Below are 23,509 nucleotides of genomic sequence, written 5' to 3'. Positions count from 1 at the left end.
CCAAGGAGCTGTATCCTTCTCCTTCTGCTGCTTCTAGGGTTTAAAGCACAATCATGAGAGAAGAGAAAGCAAAGCCGTCAGAGGAGTCTATGAGGAAAGTTATGTATCTTAATTCTTGGGTTCCCAACTGAGACCCAATTAAATTCAGCTTAAGTCATTGTAATTTGTACCTACTTTGGAAACATCTTATGTCGGCACATTAATCTTTATTATCAATTAATTAAGAAAGGGAGGAGAACTTCGTTACAGAATACAAAGGTCGGAGATTCATCCCCGAAATATAATTTTTGGAAAAACTATTTTTGTTCACGTACCCATCGATTACTCATTGGATGAGTTTAATCTATCTACTATAAAAATTACAAAATTTAAACTTATGTAACAATAATTCAATTAGCGAGCAAAAATGTACTATTAATTTTTTGAATCGTACCTCACCTCGCTTGTGCTAGAAAATGATTATCTCTTACCCCAAGATTATTTTCAGGTTTGTGCAAATTGTAGAGTAGAGCTGTAGAGGGCAGTCTGCTCTTAGCCTCTTACAAATATTGTTACCATAGAACTTATTGGGGATGAAAGATGAAAATTTATGCAAATAAAGATCCCTGCAGAGCTACCAACATGTAGTAATTAACAACATGATCGACGCCACTGTCTACACAAGTGGGAGAATCTTCTTCAGAAAAAAAAAATGGTGTCAAAGAAGAAGGGGACTATGAAGCAATCAGAAGAACCACTTGGACTAATAATGTACTTGAGTTGTTGGGGACCCAACTGAGCTGGAAAGATCCTATTCCTGCCCACTCCCATGTTTATGAAATCATTATCAAGCGTTATGTATGTTGTGTTTTTTTGTCTCATTATATCCTTTTAATTTGTTCAGAATGATGAAATCACATTTTCCTTAGAGTTTGACACATAGAAAAGCAAATAATTAAAGGAAAACTAATGAAAATGACTTGAAAACTTTAAGTTTTAACGATAAAGACAAAATAAAGGGAAAAGTGAATAGTACTAGGTTTGACTTTTTAATGTAAAAATGTGGTTTTTCATTAAAGTGAACAATACCGCGGGCTTTTTATTAAAACTCCCAATAATTAATTGAATGTCATCTCTAACAAAAATAAAACAATAAAACTTTGAATTCTAATTAACATAGTCCTATTATTATGTGAAACTAATCATCCGATTATTTGATACTATATACATTAGTTATGTGCCCTTTAAATTTTAATTACCTGTCGTGTTCGCAATTTTTGTATAAACATTAGTGTGTACTATCAAAATATAAACATGCATCGAGTGATTTTGAAGTCGGGGATTAGATTGATGTGTATAACATAATTTAGAGAGACACCCTTCAATATTAAGATTCACTTGTCAATTAATGATCTAAGTAAGGATCGATCATGAAATTAGAGCATGCAATTATGTAGCTGCATCTTATACGGTAGTGCTCCAATCTCCAAGCAATAAGCCCCCTTGGGTTGATCAAGTGAACAGTACAGCAGACTTTTCATTCAAACTCTCTTATATATATGCATTGTAAGAAAAATAAAGGGAACAGAAGTAACTTTACGCAAAAGCTGTTTGAACTTTGTAATTTTCCCAAGTGAAAAATGGCAGGTCCAAAACTATGGTGTATGAAATATGATTTCATTGATTTGGGACGTGGGAAAAAGATGAGATGCCTTTCACAAGAAGGAGGGCCACATCGGAATATCACTGGAGTTGCTGATTGCAGGGTCGTTATCTTTGACGGCACCACTATAGGAGAACATGTTCTAATGCCCTAAACATCATTACCTATTTTAATTATGGCCTCATGCGATTGATCCAGTTTTTTTTAAAACAAAAGTAGAATGACAAAAGAATAAAAAGAGAGACGAAAGGAAAAAGAAATCGCAGGAAGATTTGAAAGAAAGTTTGGATTTGGTGCATGTCATATCCGAAGCTATAGTTCTTCCACCACTGATTTGGGTATTCTTCCTATAGCTGTCAACTTTCTGTTTGGAAATTAATACCAAGCTATCGATTATTGTTTGGTAATTAAACTGTACTATGATATTTGACCAAACGATTTCTAAACTGTTCCAATGTTTAGGAAGACAATTGTACCTAGACGTAAGAGGGTATGGACATTAATGAAATTGATTGACCTTGTTCAGATGTGTTGATATTTTCGGATTTTGTAGCTTTAGCGTTCATCACATTACATCTGTAGTCATGTAATAAGAAATATATAATTGGTGGCAACTATGCTCTTATAGACTATAGTCCAATAATTTTAATGCAGATTTTGGCATAGCCACTCAACTAAAATTGGAATTCCCTCTCATTGGTTTAAATCGGACTACGACGTTACTTGAATCAAAAATATAAGTTCAATAGTTTGAATGAAATTGAAATGTATAAGTGCCCATAATATGTTTTTAAACTTGATCCTCAGCTGCCAACTGCCAGCCAACAACAACAGAACAGATTGGAGTGAGTAAAAGTAACCACCGCCAGTTCCGACAATCCAAAAAGTCCAGAACGAAAGGTCGCATTCATCCGCATTCGGCGTTCGCATTCCATAAAGACCTTTCACAAACGCTACGTACCACCGAAGTCTCAATCTTTCAACTTTCGCCTTCAATCCGCGCAAAACGAAATCTCTCTTTTGACTGTTTTACCACCATCTCCGGCGAAACCCGTTTGCCTGCGGCACCGCGAAGTGATTTCCGGCGAGTAGGGTCGACAATGGCTGTGGAGGCTGAGAAATCTGGGCCTGACGGGAAGCTTTGGAGTCTGTTCAAAATACCGTTTTGGCAGTCCGGAAACGCCTCCTCGTCTTCCTCTTCGTCATCGTCCTCGACCTTGTCTTCTATGCATCATAATGTTCACCACCAGCTGGGTCACGAGTCTGCGGCTGAGCGTACGGCTCTTCATTCTGCCAGTACGGTGTCGTATGTGACGAAGTCTTTGCTTCCTGCTCGGAGAAGGCTGCGTCTTGATCCTCCAAATAAGCTATTTTTTCCATGTTTGCCCCTTTTACTTGTCTATATAGTTATCTTTGTTCTTATGTAATAATTCTGATCTAGGTTTTTGTTTTTTTTAGATTGTGTAATTGGTTGCATGCATGATATGTCTGTTTGTGAGCTTAGATTGGTGCTTTGCTAATATAAATGCTTACATAAAGCCACATTCTTTGTTCTTTGATTTGCTTAAGTTTCATGATTTGTTGATTTCATGAGTTAGACTATAAATGACTTGGGACCGTTTGGGATTTGCTTATGTGAGAAATACTTCTCCTTATAAGCATTTTTCTAGAAGTGATTTTGTTTGAAACTCGTAGAACAACTTTGAAGTTTTTTGCCAAAAGTAGTCAGAAATGTTTTAATTGTCACAAAACACTTTTAACCCTTCAAAAATCAGTTCCAAACAAGCCTTACAGTAATTCCAAATGTTTATTGCTGATATGGTCAATTCTTATTGGGGTCTCTATCTATGTCTCATATGCTCTCTTCTTTGGCTTGTTTCTGTTGCATGATGTATCCATCTGTGTGGTTGGGAGTGGATGCATTTAATCTGATCTGGCCTCTTCTCACATTATTAGCTTCACCTAGGATTTCTTGTAAGATTTTCACTCAGAAATATTTGCTATCATTATAAAAGTGTAATGTTGGCTGAGTTCCTTTGCTGGTATATGATTCAAGCTAGATATATTTGGCCTCACAATGTATTTGTTTCGTCCGAAGATGAACCCGGTAAACAGGTCAGGAGTGCAATTGGAATAAAGAACACAAGCAAAACTATTGTAGCTTTCAAGGTATGGATTGAATCCTCTAAGTTCCCCTGTTATGTATTTTACATATCTGAAACTAGTCATATCTAATTGGACAAACTGACCTTTTGACCAGTACTATGATCAAATTCGGTTAACATAGTTTTGAAAATTGTATAGCATTGGATGACAGTATACATCTAGAGTTTTCCTACTATAAATTTGATGCGACTATCTAACTGCTTACGTGTTGGCTTTAGTTCCAAACAACTGCACCAAAGAGTTGTTACATGCGTCCTCCTGGGGGTATACTTGCTCCTGGTGAAGGTCTTATTGCAACTGGTAATTCTTACTTCATGATCTTCCATTTTCGGGTTATATTTCACTTCCATATATTTACAATGAATAACATACTTGTTAGTCATATTCTAGTAAGTTCATCGTTGAAAATTGTAATTTTAATGACAGTTTTCAAGTTTGTGGAACCTCCTGAGAACGATGAGAAACCAGCTGTAGACCAGAAGAGCAGGGTTAAGTTCAAGATCATGAGCTTAAAAGTGAAAGGAGATATGGACTATGTGCCAGAACTGGTATAGTTGCAGGCATTTCGTATATAACTTTAACCATATTTAATTACATTGGTTTTCCCCTACATACTTTTACATTCCCTCAAAGATAATATCAGTAAAATGTTTGTCTATAACCTTAGGCGCCATATGTTAATAAGTGAAAATTCAGATGTCATGTACTACATTAGCAAACATTTGGCAGAATTCTAATTCAAGCTTCCTTATAATTTGTTTAGGACATATATCTTTCTTCTGCAACAGTTTGATCTCGCAATATCTGATTTATACTTGAAATCTATTGTATATTTTTTATGTTATGACAAGATAGAAACTAGTGTGCATCATAATTCACAGACGTTAAACATTAACTGTGACATGTGTTTATGCAGTTTGATGAGCAGAGGGACCAAGTCGTGGTTGAGCACGTTTTGCGTGTTGTTTTTCTTGACCCTGAGCGCCCTACCCCTGTAAGTAGATAGATACATCTCTAGTTTGTCATTTCTTTCACTATATATACATTTTTTGGTTGTCTTAGCTTAGCCTTAGTAATAAGCCTTTTCACTTTCAATTTGTTATTTTATTAAGGCAATGGAAAAACTTGAGCGGCAATTGGCCGAGGCTGAGGCTGCCCTTGAATCACGAAAAAAGCCTCCAGAAGAAGCAGGTCCCCGGATTGTAGGGGAAGGACTTGTCATAGATGAATGGGTAAGGCATTCTCAACACATTTTTGTTTCTTTTGGTAGAATGACGGTGTTGAGCGTTATAGAATTCTTCTTTGTCACATTCTTACTTGTGGTATGTGCGGTTTCCTTTGTAGAAAGAGCGCAGGGAAAGATACCTAGCGCAGCAGCAGGTTGAAGGGGTTGATTCAGTGTAGAGTTGTGTCCCCTTTTGTTTAGACCATTTCTTTCTATAGTGTGGAAGTTTCAATTAATATGTGAAATTGAATGATCGGCTTATTCATGTATGGGAGAAATTTGAATCTCCATCTCCAACCTTATAGCCTGTAGATAGTATAAATGAATGTTTTTATTTTGACAGAAGATATACTCTCTGTTCTGATCTGGCTGGCTGTTTTGCCACATTTTTGTTTTGAGACATGCAACACGAACACCTCTCGATACGGCGAATTTACTGTTTCCTTGCTGAATTTGCAAAAATTATATGCAATTATTTGTGCCATCTTGATTCATATCACTAAAAACTTCATAAAAGTGTGGTTTCTAAACACTTATACAAGTAATTATAATTTGCTATTGCCCAAAGTTGACAGCTTGAAAGAGAGCAATACTGAGGCTGCGCTCCATTTCTTAATTGTATGGAACTAGTGGAAAGTAGGAGTGGGCACGGTTCAGTTCGGTGTGGTTTTGAGTGAAATCGAAACCGAAATCGAAACTTTTTGCGGTTCGGTTCGATGCGGTTGTGAAGCCAAAACCGAAATGAAACCAAACTGTTTAGTTCAGTTTGGTGCGGTTTTAAATGGTTTCAGTTTTTTTTTTTTTTTAAATACATCTGCCATGAGTCCATGACATTGGATCATTTATACATCTGCCACGCAAAAATTTTAAGGCTTTGCAACTTTACATGCATAATCTATGTAGTAGATAACATGTATCAATGATCCAATGTCATGGACTCATGGCAGAAGTATATTATAATTGCCCAGCAAATAGACTTGCATGGTTGCACCCTCAAATCTATGAGGAAGTTATGCATTATTTCCCTTACAATTTTGATTTCTCAATATCACCCGTTGATCACATATCCAATGTAGGACAACGCATTCAAGTGCCCACCCCTACTCATGAGTGATGATATTATGTCGAAGAGAAAGAAAGTGATTATTGCTGATTCTAGTGTGGTTGGATTCATACTAAATGTGTGAACTCTAACAAATAACATATTGAAACATGACATCTAATATGGGCGTTTAATTAAATGCTTATTAATATTTATGGTGCGGTTCGGTTTCTATTTTGGTGCGGTTTTCAAAAGCCAAAATCGAAACCAAACTGTTTCCTACTTTGCGGTTCGGTTTCAAAATCGAAACCGTTTCAAAACTGCAAAACCGAACCGTTCGATGCGGTCCGATTTGTTTCGTGTTTTGATTTTGATTTTCGGTTTTTAAGTGCCCACTCCTGGTGGAAAGTGGATTGAGATCTGAGTTTAATTCTTATTTTCTGGTCCACTAAAATTAAATTAAAATATATGCCAATCTTATCCATCAAAGACCAGTTCTTGGGATCCCTTTTATTTTCACGGTCTTGCTTAACTTATGGCTGCATGCATGTCTATGATCTTTGAGATTCTAGTTTACGATTTTTTTAGCCCGATACAAAGAGAACCAAAACTCAAAGCTTAAACAATAAAGAAACACAAATTAATAAAGGGGTAATGCTACAAATTATGTATAATGTTCAGGAGATTAAAATTTTAAACTAAACGATATGGTTGGTGATTATTGGATTATTACTTAAGTGTTGATTAATGTGTTTACTTTTTATTGGTGACACATCATTTAGTTTTCAAATTTAGTAGTGTTAATATGCTTGCTTTATATATATATCACCAATAAGAAATAAACAAGTTAATCAGTACTTAACTGATAATTCAATCATCAACAATTACATCATTTAGTTTACAAAATTTGGTTTAAAATTTGGTCTCCCTAGCATTATCCTTTCATTAAAGATCCCTTTATTGTTGGTGAAATCTCTTTTTTTTCTTTATCGAAATAAATTCGTTAAAAATAGTAAAAAAAAGTTCGAAGTTTCATTAAAACGTTGTAAAAAGTTCTATCTACATGTATTTCTTTGAGAGCAAGTCCACCGGGGCTTGCTTTGCCCAGGACCCAGCACAAAAAACAGACTGGCCCTCAGTCAATTTGCTCCAGCCCACAAAGTTACCTGGCACCCAGCCCATGCCAGGCAACAGACTAGCCCAATTTTGACAGACCCAAGAGCCGGCCTATTTGGCTGGCGCGTGCACGACACTCGCGCCCAGGGCGAGTAGCCGACAAGCTTGCAGAGAGCTGTCAGCCCACTTGTGCTCCGGAGTGATGCGGCATGCTTATAGCCGTTGGATTTCCAACGGCTAGTTTTTCTAGACCGTTGGATTTCCAACGGTAAAAAAAATTTAAATTTGACTTTTAAAATGGACCATTCGATCATAGATCAACGGTCCACATTAATTAACTAAATTAAAAATTATTAAAAAATACAGAAATTAAAATTTTTTTTTTCTATAAATACCTAACCCTCATCTTCCACCTTACACCACATTTCAATATTTTTTACACTTTCTACCAAAGCTTTCATATACTTTTTGTGTGAAAAAAAATACCAAAAAGCTTGTGGTTGAAGAATAAAGAGTATTTGATGAGTTTATGTAATTTCATTTTAGTGTGTTTTTTTTTATAGTTTCTTTGATGAGTTTATGTAATTTTATTTTAGTGTGTTTTTTTTCAAAGTTTATTTGATGAGTATGTAATTTTATTTTAGTGTGAATTTTTTTTTAAGTTTATTTGAAATTTTATCCAAAATTGGTTAAAAATCTTATCCGAAATAAACTAAAAAAAAAAAAACACACCAAATAAATGAGCTCGGTGCCAGCGCATTTTTTTAGGGGTGGAGATGCCTTGGCCTATTACTGTTCACTCCAGTCTATAACTGTTCACTTGAGTGTATAAATACGCTAGGTGCTGGCGCAAAGTCCTTAGGGGTGGACTTGCTCTGAAGAATAGGTGTGCAGTAATTTGAGCTAGACAGATGGCAAAGTTATCCTCTAATAAAAAAGATTATATGATGTTGGAATAAGGGGAAGATCTTATCTTGTAAACTAATTGGAAGGTAAGCCAATGACAATGGTGAGGTACCTGCCTCTAATTCTTATAAATTAATCCCCAACTGTGTATTATCGCTTTCACAACCTTATTTAACAATGGAATTCCTGCCTGTAATTACAAATTAAAAAGTAATCACTATATGATACTATCTAGACTCCTTGAACCCTTTTTGGAAGATCTGTATGTTCAATCTGAAATTTTATTATATATTATTCATATATCTTAAGTGATAGCATGAAACACTGAGAATGAAAAATCAACCATCCTCATTAGTGGATTATACTTAAACCAATAACCTGCATTAGTTCAAAATCTATTAAAAAAATGAATGGATATGTAACACATTTTGGTATCAAATACCAGCAGCACAATTGGGTTTCTTTTTATTTTCTCATTGTTGGCAGAAGTCTAAAAGCGATTATTGTAAAAGCACTTTTGGAGCTGTAGATATAATAGAGATATAATAGAGATACAAAATGGGGACCAATTCTTATTATCTGTACAATTTCCACCGGCTCCCCCACCCTGATATTGACTAGAGCATATTGTAAACACAATTATTATTTTGAAAACTTTCCTGATGGGGGTGGACCTCTTTAGTGAAATGGAAGCCCCACTCTAATTATATGAAGGCGACCCATTTGCACTAATGATAAGACTAGAGCAAGTTGTAATCAGTTTGAAACCCATCCTAAACTCAAACCCTAAGATTATCTAGCAACTAAAATTAAGTGAGATTTGAAGACAGAATCGAATACAGAACTTTTGTAATGCTATTTATAACTTGAGCTACAATCCTTTTGTATTTCACGATTTATCCTAGTGTGTGCTAGAAAATGCTAACAATCTTAAGATTCCTCTTCCTCTCACATTCAAAAAGGTCATTTCTCCTAACTTTTGTATCTACAAGTATTTCATACATGTTATACCACGTCAAATAATTAATTAAACTTAATCAGATGAAAGAAATATCTCTTTTAATCAACAGAGGTGAGAACTCGAATTGAAAAGGTGTTTTCAATTGTAATAGAGATTACTACTAAACCAATACCTAATTAGTTATAATATGAAAAACAAAACAGAGAAAAATGAATATACAAACCCCTTCATGCAAGTTTTTCCTTGCATCAACATGATTGATGATACCGTACAACCTTTAACCAAAATTTTCTCAATGTTTGTACTAGTAAACATTAGCACGATGATACCGTACAAGGTACAGCCAAAATTTTCTCAAACATACATGAAATGGAAATTTGAAGAGAAAACAAAGTTCAGTTACAAAACAAAATGAAAATTTAATGTTGTCGGTCGAGTTTCAACAGAAGGAGAAAAAGACGTGACCGTCGGATGACCAACAGACTGAGATCAAGCACCATTCGATCACGCTGCATGAAATCTCACCCGTCCAAAAAGCTCAAATCAGTATACTAAAAGTAAAAACATAAAATTATTCATTTTTAGAGCTTCAAACCCGAGGATAACAAAGACGAGAGACCCACGTGATGGCCATGCATGCACCCATGAGTACGAGTATGAGTATGACCGCCCAAAGGCGCCAAAGGGAACAACAGCGCCAACCGCCTCTCACGTGTCCCTCTCCCTCCATAACCCCATCGTTTTCCGATCACGTCGGAAAGACGAAACTGACCCTTGGGAAGAGTTAGCCGATTTTATAAAAACTGGGGGAATAGGACGAGTGGCGAGCCCCATGCTGATAGAGGATGTGAGGGCAGCAGGGGACAATGAAACGTAGTTGGACACCTGTTTGCCTGATTGGATCCATGAACGGATGAACCGATGAGTCATGAGATGAACGGTGAAAGGGAATTGGATCCCATGCGAATTTATTTTGTGGGGATTTCTTTACCATATATTGTGCACTTAGAAATCATTTGATTTTTTTATTTAAAATTAAATACAAATAATATCTGACAAAAATTGACCATACGATGTACGATGAACGGTTATGATATGAAAATTTATAGGATCCCATAAAATGAATCAGAAGAGGATCCGTTTCCCGAGGAAAGTTCGGATAAGCTCGACACCTGTTTGCCTCATTTGCTGGCTGCTTTCTAGCTAGTACAAAAGATTCTCTTTCTCCTCATTTCTTGCAATGTATTTTTCTTCCAAGGGGTTATAATAGTCACCATTGTATTCATTAGTATGGAATGAGTTTAAATTGAGTAGTGCTATCGACTCCAATTTTTGTTTTTTATACCTTTTTTTTTTTAATTTTCGATCGTTCGATTAAATAAATAAAAATAAATTCAATGATAATTCCAATTTTTATTTCTTACATTTTTTTTAATTTTTAATCATCTGGTTGAATAAATAGAGAAATATCAATGATAAAAAAATTAATAAGCGTGTGTGAATAACAACATTTATGAAATTTGAAAGTTGTATTTATTCAATACACAGATTTGAAATTTAAATTTATCGAACGATTATAAACAACATGTTTTAGTATTGAGTAAAAATATTCTCCATTTATTTTCGGTTTCATATCACAACATATCGCGATCAATCTTATCCTTGTTAGAAAAGTCTAATTAGGAATGGAATATATTGTCTAAACAAGTTTTAAAGCAATATAATGAGTAGTATGATGTAATGATTGCTACACGTTATTTTTTAATTGATAAGTTTATTTTGGATCTCGCTTTCGTTCTTTAGTAAAACATAACTTGTGGAAAAAAGGATTAATAGAACTAAAAGTCCAAAATTTCTCCAATAAGTTAATTATCAAACTTTAAAAAGATAAATAGCTTCATCTTTCGTATTTTCTTAATATATTTGTAAGTTCTTTAGAGGAGCATTGGTAACTCTTATTTTTTTAAACATAAATCCATCTATCTTACAACCAAATGAAACCCAAAATTCAAATTGACATACGATAAAAGATTAATGTATCGTTACAAATTATTTACAATTTATTCCACATACGCCAATTATGTATGAATTTTTTTATTACTTACAATATTGATAAATATCGTTTCAGTAATTATAAACCCCGAAAAGTCCTTATTTTCTTTACAATATTGATAATTTCGTTTGAGTAATAATATCATCCTATAAGTCCTTATTTTCGTCAAGTTTTTTTTTCTCCCCAGTTTAACATTTTAAAATTTAAATAATAGGTGCCAGAGAGAGATTGAAATGCCTCTGTGAGTCTTCCGGCTCCCAAAAATGGGGGATAACCATGACTTACCACAAATTGTCTCCCTTAAAAAAAAAAAAAGTAGATGCACTTTTTGTGGGAGTGAAAAATTGTAGTTTCTATGTGGATGGCGCTTTACAACACTCGTTAAAAGCAATAATGTTTATACATCGTAGTGTGTGTTGAATGTTACGAATTTTATGAATTTTAACATGCGTCAAATGTTACAAATTTTCAAACAAAACATATAGATAATACAAAAAAATAAAAAAGTAACAGAGTACGTCGCCGTTAAACTTCACAAACGAAAAAACTGACTCTAATACTATTAAAAAATTAATTAAAACTAATAAAAATATATATAACAATCGAATTAATTAGAAGCACGTACAAAGGTTTTTCTTTCTCCGAATCTCACTTTACCCTAAACTGATGAACATTAATTACATCAATTTGCGAGAACAAAACAGCACATCACAAATCAAACTCGCGATCAATTGAGGATAAATCACAATGTGGATTTTGGACACAATCAATTATGAAAACCATCGACACATCCAAAGCAAAGACAAAACGCTAAAACTAATGGGCCACCATGCATAACGAAAATTGAGTTTAAATCTTCCGTATTTATTTTATTTATAGTTTTGATCATTAATTGATACGTGTTAAATTTAGACAAAAAGGTTAAAAGTGGTTAAACTTTTAAACACATGTTATGCATGTTAAAAGTCACAAAGAGACCACATACAAATAAACACAAAAAATTTAATCAAAATCACCACTTATTTGCCACTTAGTACTACGATCTGCTGGTATTCCTCTTCACTTGTGAGTGAGAGGTCTTAAGTTCAAATCTTGTGGAAGACGAATTTAATATCAAATTAGATTGTCTATTATGTTGCTTAACCGAACTCCTTCTTTTCTTAGTGTAAAATATATCTTTGTATTGAAACAAAGTCACCACTTATTTTCCCAAAACTACTTTCCACTCGTCCATAAACCACCGGTTTCACAAAATAAGAAGATTCACCTCCTACCTTTGCCTATAAAATAATCGTCTATGTCTCCACAGTTCAACACTCAAACGAGCTTCTCCGAAACACAAGCATCAAACAAACGACTATCTCACCTTCATTTTTCAAGTTAACAATATCTTTTTACAACGAATCAATTGAGCGGAGTTTGGATGGCGCCGAGCGTGGCGGTGGTGCAAGGCCCTGCTGACCAGGGCCATAAATGGAAATCCGGCCTAAAATCATTTCAGCTAAACCGGAGTCGCTCATCTTTCTCTGGCGGCGAAGCATCATCGGACCTCCGACCGTTATCCGGCGCAGTTGGGTCGGGCTTCTCCGGAATGTTGGTAAATTGCGAGGAAAGACGGAACCAAACTGACGAGTCCCTCCAAAAAGTCATGTACTTGAACTGTTGGGGGCAGGGCTGAGGTTGCCGGAGTTTGGGATTTCCGGCCGAACATAGTTGGAGTTTTGATCGGGAGTTTCTCCGTTAAAGAGCGTCATGAAAAAACATAGTTGAAAAACGGACAACTCAATTATGGAGATAACTCGGATGGATGATTTATGTAAATTGTAAATCTTGAGAGTGGAGATAATCATAGAGTAAGAGATCTCAACGGTTTAGGTGTTTCAATTGTGTTTTTATAAACTTTTTATGTCAGTATTATTCACAATTGTACTACGAACTAAAATCCACAAATCCTCAATTGACAAAGGACAAAGAAAAATTTAATACTACGAAGTAAACATTAACAAAAAGAAAAGCTATAAATTGAAAGATCAGAATGATCAACTCTGCAATCGTTGTTATAATTGAAAGGTTTGAATGATTAACTCTGCAATCAGTTGTTAGAATCAATAGGTCTTTGTTCATTTGAAAACATTGAGACCCTTATGAATTGAAAGGTTCAAAATGAACTGAAATAAAGGAGAATAAGGATGAAACACGGATGAAAATGTTGACCGAATTTGGTACAATTTGAATGAAAAAAGTTCATCAATTTAGTTTCATTTTTCAAGTTGAATTTTTTTTTAAATGAATCAATTACGGTGAGTGTGGTGGTGGTTCAAGGTCCTGCCAACTAGGAGCATAAGTGGACATCCAGCGTAAAATCCTTTCAGCTAAGCCAGAGGCGATCATCTTTCGCTCGCGGAGATGCATCAACAGATTTCCGGCTATTAGAGTTTGATTTTCTGGGTAGTCTCAATGAAACAGTAAGAACACACAGAGAACAGAGTTTCTAAGATTTCAATATATTCAACTTGTTCTCTAAGCAAGAAGCTCAAAGAACATGATTTATCGTTGGAGGAGTGAGACACAACTTCACTCTCTCACAACATTACAAAGACATCACAACCATTCATTTCTAAGCCATAATGTAAGACGCTTACACATGTCATGAGGTATGACTCATTACCATCTAATTCTAAATACCAATTGGAATATGATCCAAGGGTTCACATTAAATCCTACACACTGTTTATAATGAAACCATCACAGCAAATACATTTATACTCCAATACTCCCTTCTAAATGTTTTGTTGATTTCACACCAAGAGCAGTTCTCAAGTATTCGAATCGATCCTTAGAAAGAGCCTTGGTAAATATATCTGCCAATTGCTCCTCTGTGCTGCAATAGTGTAGTTCAATTGTCCCATCTTGAATGGCATCTCTTATAAAATGATACCTCCGATTAATATGCCTGGTTTTATGATGGAACACTGGATTCTTAGACATGGCTATGGCAGAAGTGTTGTCACACAACAAAGGTGTAGCCTCCACCTATTCTTCTCCAAAATCAGATAAAACAAACCTCAACCACATTGCTTGTGTTGTAGCTTCTGCAGCACTTACATACTCGGCTTCTGCAGTAGATAAAGCCACACTGCATTGTTTAACAGAAGCCCAAGAAAACAGTCCTGAACCTAAACTAAATGCATAGCCCGAGGTGCTCTTCATGTCATCCAAGCTTCCTGCCCAATCACTATCACAGTAGCCTATCAACACAGCAGCTTTTCCTTTCACATATTCGATTCCAAAATCCAATGTGCCTTGTACATATCTCAAGACTCTTTTAGCTGTCCCCATGTGTTTTCTAGTAGGTTTATGCATGAACCTTGCCAGCAAACATGATGCATACATTAGATCGGGTCTAGTAGCTGTCAGGTATAACAGACTACCAACCACTGTCCTGTACAAACTTTCATCAGTATCCTCACTCATATCTTCCTTAGATAACTTGTCATCAACTGCAAGTGGAGTTTTTACAGCTTTACATTCTTTCAATCCAAATTTCTCAAGTAGTGACTTGGCATATTTCTTCTGATGAATAAATATACTCTTATTAGTTTGAATTATGCCCAGACCAAGAAAGTGATGTAACAATCCCAGATCTGACATCTCATATTGCTTCATCATATCCTTCTTAAATTCTTGAATCATTTCATCAGAATTCCCTCTGTAGATAATGTCATCTACATACAGAGATACAATAAGCACACCTGCATCACTGAACTTTGTATACAAAGTAGCTTCACTATGGCTTTTCTTAAAACCAGATTGATTGAAATAATTGTCTATCTCATCATACCAAGCTCTGGGAGCTTGTTTCAGACCGTATAAAGCCTTTTTCAACTTGTAAACCTTATCTTCTTGTCCTTGAACTTCAAATCCCTGTGGTTGATCCACATATACTTCCTCATGCAGTGTACCATTTAGGAATGCATACTTAACATCTAATTCAAACAACTTCCATTCCTTTTGAGCTGCCAATGCAATTAGAGTTCTAATGGTATCAAGCCTTGCCACAGGTGCAAAGGTCTCATTGAAGTCCACTCCAGGCTTTTGAGAATAACCCTTAGCCACTAGCTGTGCCTTGTTCTTCTGCACTGAACCATCCAGATTAAGCTTTGTTTTGTAGACCAATTTTACACCAATTACAGGTTTATTAAATGGCCTTTTGACCAACTCCCATGTGTCATTCTTTTCGATCATCTCAATCTCTATGGACATAGCTTTTCTCCAAGCCTCATCTCCTGATGTTTCTTCAAAACATTCAGGCTATATCACACAGAAATGACACCTTTCATAAATATCATTCAAGCTTCTGAACCTTAAAGGAGTATGATCATACACTTGTGAACCAGTGTGATCCATTTGCTTTTCTTGTCTTGAAGAAGAAGCAATAACTTGCTCATGTTGCTCCTATAGTAATTCTGTGCATTCAAATACTGCATCATCTTCAGCAGCTTCAACCTCATTCTCTTTGCTTCCATCAACGTCACTTGGAATTGAGATGGACAGAGTCTTCTTATTACCAGATTTCCAATCCCAACAAGAGTTCTCATCAAAGATTACATCTCTAGAAATAACCATCTTGTTAGTTTTAGGATTGAACAACCTGTAACCCTTTTCACAAGTTCCATAGCCAAGGAATATGCACATTACACTTGTTGCATCCAGTTTCTGCCTCATCTGTGATGGAACCTGTGCATAACATAAGGATCCAAACACTCTTAAGTGTTTTACTCCAGGCTTTCTTCCACTGTAAGCTTCAAATGGAGTCTTCTTATGCAAAACCTTGGTAGGACATCTATTGAGAATGTAGACTGCAATGTTAACTGCTTCTGCCCAAAACTCAAATGGAATCCCTTTCTCCAACATCATGCATTTAGCCATTTTTACAATGGTCCTATTTCTTCTCTCAGCAACACCATTTTGTTGAGGAGAATAGGCCACTGTGAGTTGTCTTTCTAGACCAAGATCTTCACAATACTGAGAAAATTCCAAAGAAGTGTACTCCCCTCCCCTGTCACTTCTTAATTTCTTCACTTTGAATCCACTTTGTAATTCAACAGTTGCCTTGAACCTTTTAAATATGCTAAATGCTTCAGACTTGTTTCTCAGAAAATAGACCCATCCCATTCTGGTACAATCATCTATGAAAGTGATGAAATACTTGTTTCCAGCTTTGGTAAGTGTTTGCATTGGTCTACATATATCAGTATGTATTAACTCCAATGGTAGTGCAGCTCTTCAGTTTGTTTCTTTAGGAAAAACATCTCTAGAATGCTTTCTAATGGCATATCCCTCACATACCGTGGAGTTCATTCTAAGCTCAGGTAAACGAGTCACCATGTCATGCTCTTGAAGTTGCATGAGAGCATTCATATTTAGATGCCCGAGTCTTCTATGCCATATCTCAGCTTCTTGTTTAACACTTGCCCTCATAGCAATTTGTATTCCTGGTTCAACTTCAAAGGAAAGCTTCGATTTCCTTTCATAGGAATTTTAACAACTAGATTAGAGCATGTAAAATCTTCATAAATTATGACTTCAATTCCCCCAAACACAAGATAATATCCATACTCCATCATCTGTCCCACACTCAATAGATTCTCCTTTAAACCAGGTACTAACATGATCTCCTTGATGTACCGTTTGCCTTGCTTAGTTGCAACCATTAACTCTCATTTTCCAACTACATTAACCAACTCCCCTATGCCCATCTCAACTTTGGTAGTAACACTTCTATCAATGTTCTCCAGTAAATCTTCTATTCCTATCATGTGATTACTGTAGCCACTATCAACATACCAAACGTCTTCTCCCTTCTTCACTGCAGCAGCCATACACACATAGAACATAGTTGGATTGTTCTCCACTTGTTTGGCATAATTGGCCTGTTGAGTAACCTTCTTTGACCTGCAATCCTTGGCAAAATGCCCTGGCTTATCACAGTTATGACACCTTGGTTTCCCCTTGAACCAACACTCTCCAAAGTGAAGTTTATCACAGTACTTACAAGCATTCTTGACATTATCAGAAGGCCCAGTAAATTTTCCTTGATGGTGCACAGATTTGTTATCCCATTTCTTATTCTTTGTCTGCCAGTTCTTTGTGGGTTTAAAACTTTGATTGCCATTGTAATTGTTCTTCCTGGGAGCTATACTTAAACTAGCAAAGGCTTTTTCCGTATTATTTTCAGAGTGTCTCTCAATTCTTTGCTCATACCCTTTTAGAGTAGCAACTACATCCTGCACATCAATTGTCTCCAAATCCCGTGTATTCTCAATCACAGCTACAATACTATCATAGGATCTAGGAAGACTAATCAATAATTTCTGCACTATTCTTTGATTTCCAATACTCTCACCATAACTTTTCATTTGTGTAATGAGATCAAACAAACGCACAAGATACACAGAAAATGATTCATGTTCACCCATTCGAGTATATTCAAAACCACGCCTTAAGCTTTGAAGTTTTACAGATCTCACCTGTTTATCTCCAATAAACTCCTGCTTCAGTATATCCCAAGCCTCTTTTGCTGTCTCTAGAATGGCAATCCTTGGAAAAATTTCATCTGACACAGCTCCTTGAATAATTTCGAGAGCCTTAGCATCCTTGATCATGTTTTCCTTCAGATGCTTTAGCTCAGCTGCAGTGAGTTCTTCTCCTTCTTTCTTCGCTAGAAGATTATACCCCGTTTCAACCATATCCCACAGATCGTGAGATCTGAAGATGGTCTTCATCTTTATCTGCCAGAAATCAAAGTTTTCTCCATTGAAAATCGGTGCTCGAAGATTAGCACCACTCGATCCAGCCATAGTAGACTTGTTATCGAGTTACCCAGAGATTTTCAGATCGTTCTTCAATCGCAATAAACTCGATTCTTTGTCGAGTTCCTTAGCTGCAACCCTTGTCATAGATTCACGCCCAGATTGAGACCCAACCTGGCTCTGAGGCCATATTAGAGTTTGATTTTCTGGGTAGTCTCAATGAAACAGTAAAAACACACAGAGAACAGAGTTTCTAAGATTTCAATATATTCAACTTGTTCTCTAAGCAAGAAGCTCAAAGAACATGATTTATCGTTGGAGGAGTGAGACACAACTTCACTCTCTCACAACATTACAAAGACATCGCAACCATTCATTTCTAAGCCATCATGTAAGATGCTTACATATGTCATGAGCTATGACTCATTACCATCTAATTCTAAATACCAATTGGAATATGATCCAAGGGTTCACATTAAATCCTACACACTATTTATAATGAAACCATCACAGCAAATACATTTATACTCCAATACCGGCCATTATCCGGCACAGTTTGGGTTGGTTTTCCAGAGTGTGGGAACTGCACAGAGAGACGAAACCAGCCCTACAAGTCTATCCAAAAAGTCACCTACTTGAACTATGTGGGGCTAAGGGTTGAGGTCTTCTTTGGAGAGAATTAGTGGGAGATTTGAATTGGGAGTTGTGGTTGACTTGTTACAGAGTTGTGAAAAAAGATGATCAGAGGAAATGAACAACTTGTGGATGAAAAAATTTATGTAAATTGTACAAAAATCTTGAAATTGTGGTGATGAAATGGAGAATGATGAATAAAAGATGGCTGTTTTTAGTATTTCAAATAAATTAAATGAATACATAATTCCCCATTACAAGTAAATTAACAAAGGCTTTACAATTTTCTTTTAGTCCACCTCTCTTTGGATGACTATGTCTCCTCTTGTTTCTTTTCATTAAGGCCTCGTTTGGCAGCTCGTATAAAAGATCGAATAGTACTAAATATACGAAGCCAGTTGTTTGGAGCTTTATGTGTGAAATAGCCACTGGATTAAATAATCAGGTCCCTCAAATTTAGTACACCATATACCCACTTAGTTATCCTATCGAATACCTTCGTATAATTAGTCGGGTTCACGTCGCTCTTTGCTCCTGCGCGAACTCCTCCTCAACCAAGGAATTGCTGCGCTCTCTGTCTCTCCCTCCCTCCCAACCGCCACCAGAGGCTCCGACGACGGAGGAGCCCAAGAAGGAAGAAAAGCCAGCTAGGTAGACGAAACGCAATACTCCATAAGAAAGGAAGCCCGCACAGCCAAAACCCAATACTAAAACTGCGATTTCAGTTCTCGATTTCTTCTTGGATTTTGGGTTTTCTATTTCTGAGTACTTTAATTCACAATTTCTTTTGGGTTTTCTACTTCTACTTCTGGGTTTTCTTATGGATGAATGAAGCCATTGATCATGGGTCAAGGACGGAATGAAGAACGAACAAAAGTACACTTTAATAATGGTTCTTTAGCTTTATTTCGGCGAGTCTTCAATCTTGGTCCCAGCTCATGAACAAGCAAGGTGGGGATCCCATTCCTTAGACCAAAACGACCTCCTTTGTGGATTGTTTCTATGGATTATTCTATCAATATTTTTTTTCTTAAAACTAATATGGAAATTGAGTTTTATAAAAAATAATAATAGTACTATTTATCCACTAAAGTATCAAATATAGTATTAAATAATCAGTCGTTATTCGAGACTGTACTAAACGCTCGATTAATTTAGTCAGTACTATCCGACTATTATTTATCTTGTCCAACTGAAATAGTCAATACAGTTCAAATCGGCAAACGAGGCCTAATAGTTTAACTTCAGTCTATGTTTATTGTTTCTTCTATTAAATTTTGATCATACAACAGTAATTATTCAGTCAATTCTTATATACTAACTAATACATGCATTTAATTGATTCCAGTATCTGATTCGTACATATATATATATATATATATATATATATATATATATATATATATACATATATAGGGTAAATTACACAGAACTACCTCAACTATTGGGTTATTAACAATTTCATACCTCGTCTTTAAAAAGTTTCAATGTCATATCTCATCTAAAAATTTGTTACAATTTCATACCTTCCGTCAATTGTCTGTCAATTCCTCCGTTAAAATGCTGACGTGGCAAGTGATGGGACCAATTTTCTATTAAAAAATTAATTAAATATTAAAAAAATTAAAATAAAATAAAAGAAACCCATCCCCCTTCCCATCTTCCTCATTCGTCCCCCCCTTCCAAACCCAGAACCCTACCCCCACCTCCCCCTCAACCCCTCATTTCTCCCTCCCTCTCCTCCACTCTCTTCACCTCCCCTCCCGAGCCTCCTAACCACCCGTCTCCCTTCCCTCACACCCTTTCTCCCTTCACTCCAGAACCCCCCCACCATTCGCGCCCCTCTTTTCCTCCATCTCCTCTTCTCTCCCATGACGTTCGTCCCCCTCCCTCTCTCTTTCTCCTCCTCATTTTCCTCCTCATGCTTCACTAACCTCTCCTCCCATCCTTCATTAACCATCTTCATCTGGTGCAGGGAAATAGGGGTCGGGGAAGAAGGGATCTGGGTTTTTTTTTTTTTCTAGGTTGCAGGTTGGGCTCGAGTGGGGGGAAGACGAACTAGGGGTTTTGAATGGATGGAATGGGTGTGGATTTAAGGAGTGAGGTGTGTAGAGAAGGGAAGAAGGTGGGTGCGAGGGTTGGTGCGGAGGAGGAGGTGGATGATGGGTGCGCAGTGGGTTTGGGGAAGACGGGAAGGGGAAGAAAGGGGTGGGTTGCAGGGAAAGGGTTATGGGCTTGGAAGGAAGGTTTTGGGGGGTGGGGGGGGAGGATTGATGCGAAGGGAATGGGGGGTTGGAGCTGTTGGATGGAGGAGGAAGAGAGGATGTGGGGAAGGTTGGAGATGTTGACGTGGGTGGGGAAGGGGTCGGGGGTTGGAGGGTAGGGGAAGGGGAAGGGGTCGGGGAAGATGGGTGTGGGTTTTTTTTTAAGGGTAAATTATTATTTTAATAATATTTTATTAATTTTTTTTATAGAAAATGGGCCTTGTCTCAAGTCACGTCAGTATTTAACAATGAATTGATAGACAACTGACGGGTATGAAATTGTAGCAAATTCATAGATGAGGTATGACATTAAAACTTTTTAAAGACGAGGTATGAAATTGTTAATAACCCAATAGTTGAGGTAGTTTTATGTAATTTATCCATATATATATATATACACACACAAATATACATATAATTAATCTATATGTATGTGTGTATACATATAAACTGAAACATTAATGGATTTGATCCTTTACTTTTTGCTACATGTTGAAGGACTAATCTATTCAGGCAAAAACAAAAAAGAATGAATAAAAAGAGAAAAGAAACTGGTGAGCGCAGCAGGAAATGACATAAAAATTATAGGGCAAAAGACTGTTTACTATCCTCAAGTTTCATGGTTTTCAACATTTAGTACATCAATTTTTTTCGTCTCAGAGTCATACCTAAAGTGTAAATTTTGGGACAGTCTCATACATCCGTTAGTCAAACTGTTAGTTCTCCCGTTAAGTGATGACGTGGCGCCTATGTGGACAATGACTGGGCACCACGTGTCATTAAAAATATTTAAAAAATTAATTAAATAATTAAAAAAAAAAATAACAATCCATTTTCCCCCTCTCCCTCGTGCCCCCAACCCAGAGGAAGAAGGAGAAAAAAAAAAAAGCCGTTTGCAACCCAGAAAAAGAAGGAGGAAGAAGAAGGAAGAGAGGAAGAAGAGAGTTTCAAGAGAGAAAGGGGAGAGTTTCAGCCAAGGGGAGGAGGAGAGAGAAATGAGGTGGCGAATGAGGGAGGAGGAAAGGAGAGAAAGGAGGGAGGGGAGAAGGAGGGCAACGGCCGGGTCTCTTCTTGACCCGCGACCCGACCCGTATCATTCTTTGTTTTCGAACAAATTTTCACCCATTTTTCCGGCAAATTGCACTACCTAACCACCTAGAATCAACTTCATGACCTTCCCTCTACCTATTACATCCCAAATTTGGAGAGATTTGGTGGTGAAAATGAAAGAAACCGTGAGGGGTGCGGCGAGGTGGTGTGACGGCGATCCGCCATTTTTGAAGTAAATCTCGTCAACCACCACCACCATTAGACTCCCGTAGAACCCAGGAACAAAGCCCAAGCAGTTGTGGAGGCGTTGGAACAAGTGGGTTGCGGGGGGGGGGGGACAAATTCATCTTTGCCGATTTAGGTTTTTTTTTTTTCTTCTTCTTCTCCTTCTTCTTCTTCTTCCTCCTCCTTCTTCCTCCTTCTTCTTCTTCCTTTTCTTCTTCTTCTTCTGGGTTGGCAGACAGTTTTTTTTTTTTTTCTTCTCCTCCTTCTTCTTCTTCTGGTGTTGCAAATTCTGTTTTTTTTTTCTTTCTTTCTTCTTCTTCTCCTCTTCTTCTTCTTCTTCTTCTTCTTCTTCTTCTTCTTCTTCTTCTTCTTCTTCTTCTTCTTCTTCTTCTTCTTCTTCTTCTTCTTCTTCTTCTTCTTCCTCTTCTTCCTTCTTCCTCTTCTGGGTTGGCAGACAATTTTTTTTTCTTTTTTTTTTCTCCTTCTTCTTCCTCTGGGTTGGGGGCACGGGGGGAGGGGGAAAATGGCTGGTTTGTTTTTTTATTTAAATTTTTAAATTTTAAATTTTAATTATTTAATTAATTTTTTAAATATTTTTAATGACACGTGGCACCCAGTCATTGTCCACGTGTGCGCCACATTATCACTTAACGGGAGACTTAACAGTTTGACTAACGGATGTATGAAACTGTCCCAAAATTTACACTTTAGGTATGACTCTGAGACGAAAAAAAATTGATGTACTAAATGTTGAAAACCACAGAACATGAGGGTAGTAAACAGTTTTTTGCCCCTTTTTATTACACAGGCGGCAAAGCCTGCTCAATGCGCAATATTCGCATTATGCACAACACAGTTAAGGTAGATTTATTAAACAAATATATGTAGTTACTTTCGATAAGCCGTCTGGTAATCTACTAATCTCTGCTCCTCTACCTAGCTATAAATATGGCTCTGCACTGCCTCAAAACATCACCCACACTAAACACGATTAGCTTCTTACTAAAGCTAATCAATTAGAATTCCATTGTTCAAAAAGGAAACATTAAGAAGGTAGAGATGGCTAAGTCTAGCAACAAAATGGCAACACTACTTAACTTGATTCTAGTGCTCTCTCTAGTTCTTATGATTTCCATTGCTGAGAGTAGAAAGCTCGGCAGTAAGAATATTTATTCCATTAATTTCATTTTCATCGTCTACATACATTAATTACTTATTGCGTTTAAATTAATTCTTTTTAGTTTCAAATAAATATTAAAATAAGTTTCAAGTTTCTACATTGATGCAATGCAATGTTCCACTTGAATTTGCAGAAAAGGCTGTGGCTTGCGACTCGGTTTATGGTGCCGAAGAGGGTGATACATGTGAATCTGTTATTCAAAAGTTCCAATTGGGTGCTGACTTCTTTCTTTCA

At 36.6% G+C, this 23,509-nt stretch overlaps 1 protein-coding gene across 2 annotated transcripts; it reads left to right on the top strand.

Moving 5' to 3' along the window:
• The first annotated feature begins 1,910 nt into the window (after positions 1–1,910).
• LOC126634135 (vesicle-associated protein 4-2-like) lies at positions 1,911–5,465 on the top strand. Of its 2 annotated transcripts, XM_050304628.1 has the most exons (8): positions 1,911–1,980; positions 2,450–3,022; positions 3,741–3,811; positions 4,027–4,108; positions 4,235–4,356; positions 4,725–4,802; positions 4,921–5,040; positions 5,153–5,465. In XM_050304628.1, exons 2-8 carry the CDS (start codon positions 2,743–2,745, stop codon positions 5,210–5,212), a joined length of 813 nt encoding a protein of 270 aa, XP_050160585.1. In that variant the 5' UTR covers positions 1,911–1,980; positions 2,450–2,742; the 3' UTR covers positions 5,213–5,465. The 2 variants fall into 2 exon arrangements, with proteins under 2 accessions (XP_050160585.1, XP_050160586.1); XM_050304629.1 differs by lacking the exon at positions 1,911–1,980 and having other exon boundaries at positions 2,880–3,616.
• The last annotated feature ends 18,044 nt before the right edge of the window (positions 5,466–23,509 follow it).

This window comes from Malus sylvestris, chromosome 9 (genome assembly GCF_916048215.2).
Source record: "Malus sylvestris chromosome 9, drMalSylv7.2, whole genome shotgun sequence".
NCBI lineage: Eukaryota > Viridiplantae > Streptophyta > Magnoliopsida > Rosales > Rosaceae > Malus > Malus sylvestris.
The sequence above is the reverse complement of the archived record's forward strand: the minus strand, read 5'-3'. Positions and strand labels throughout refer to the sequence as shown.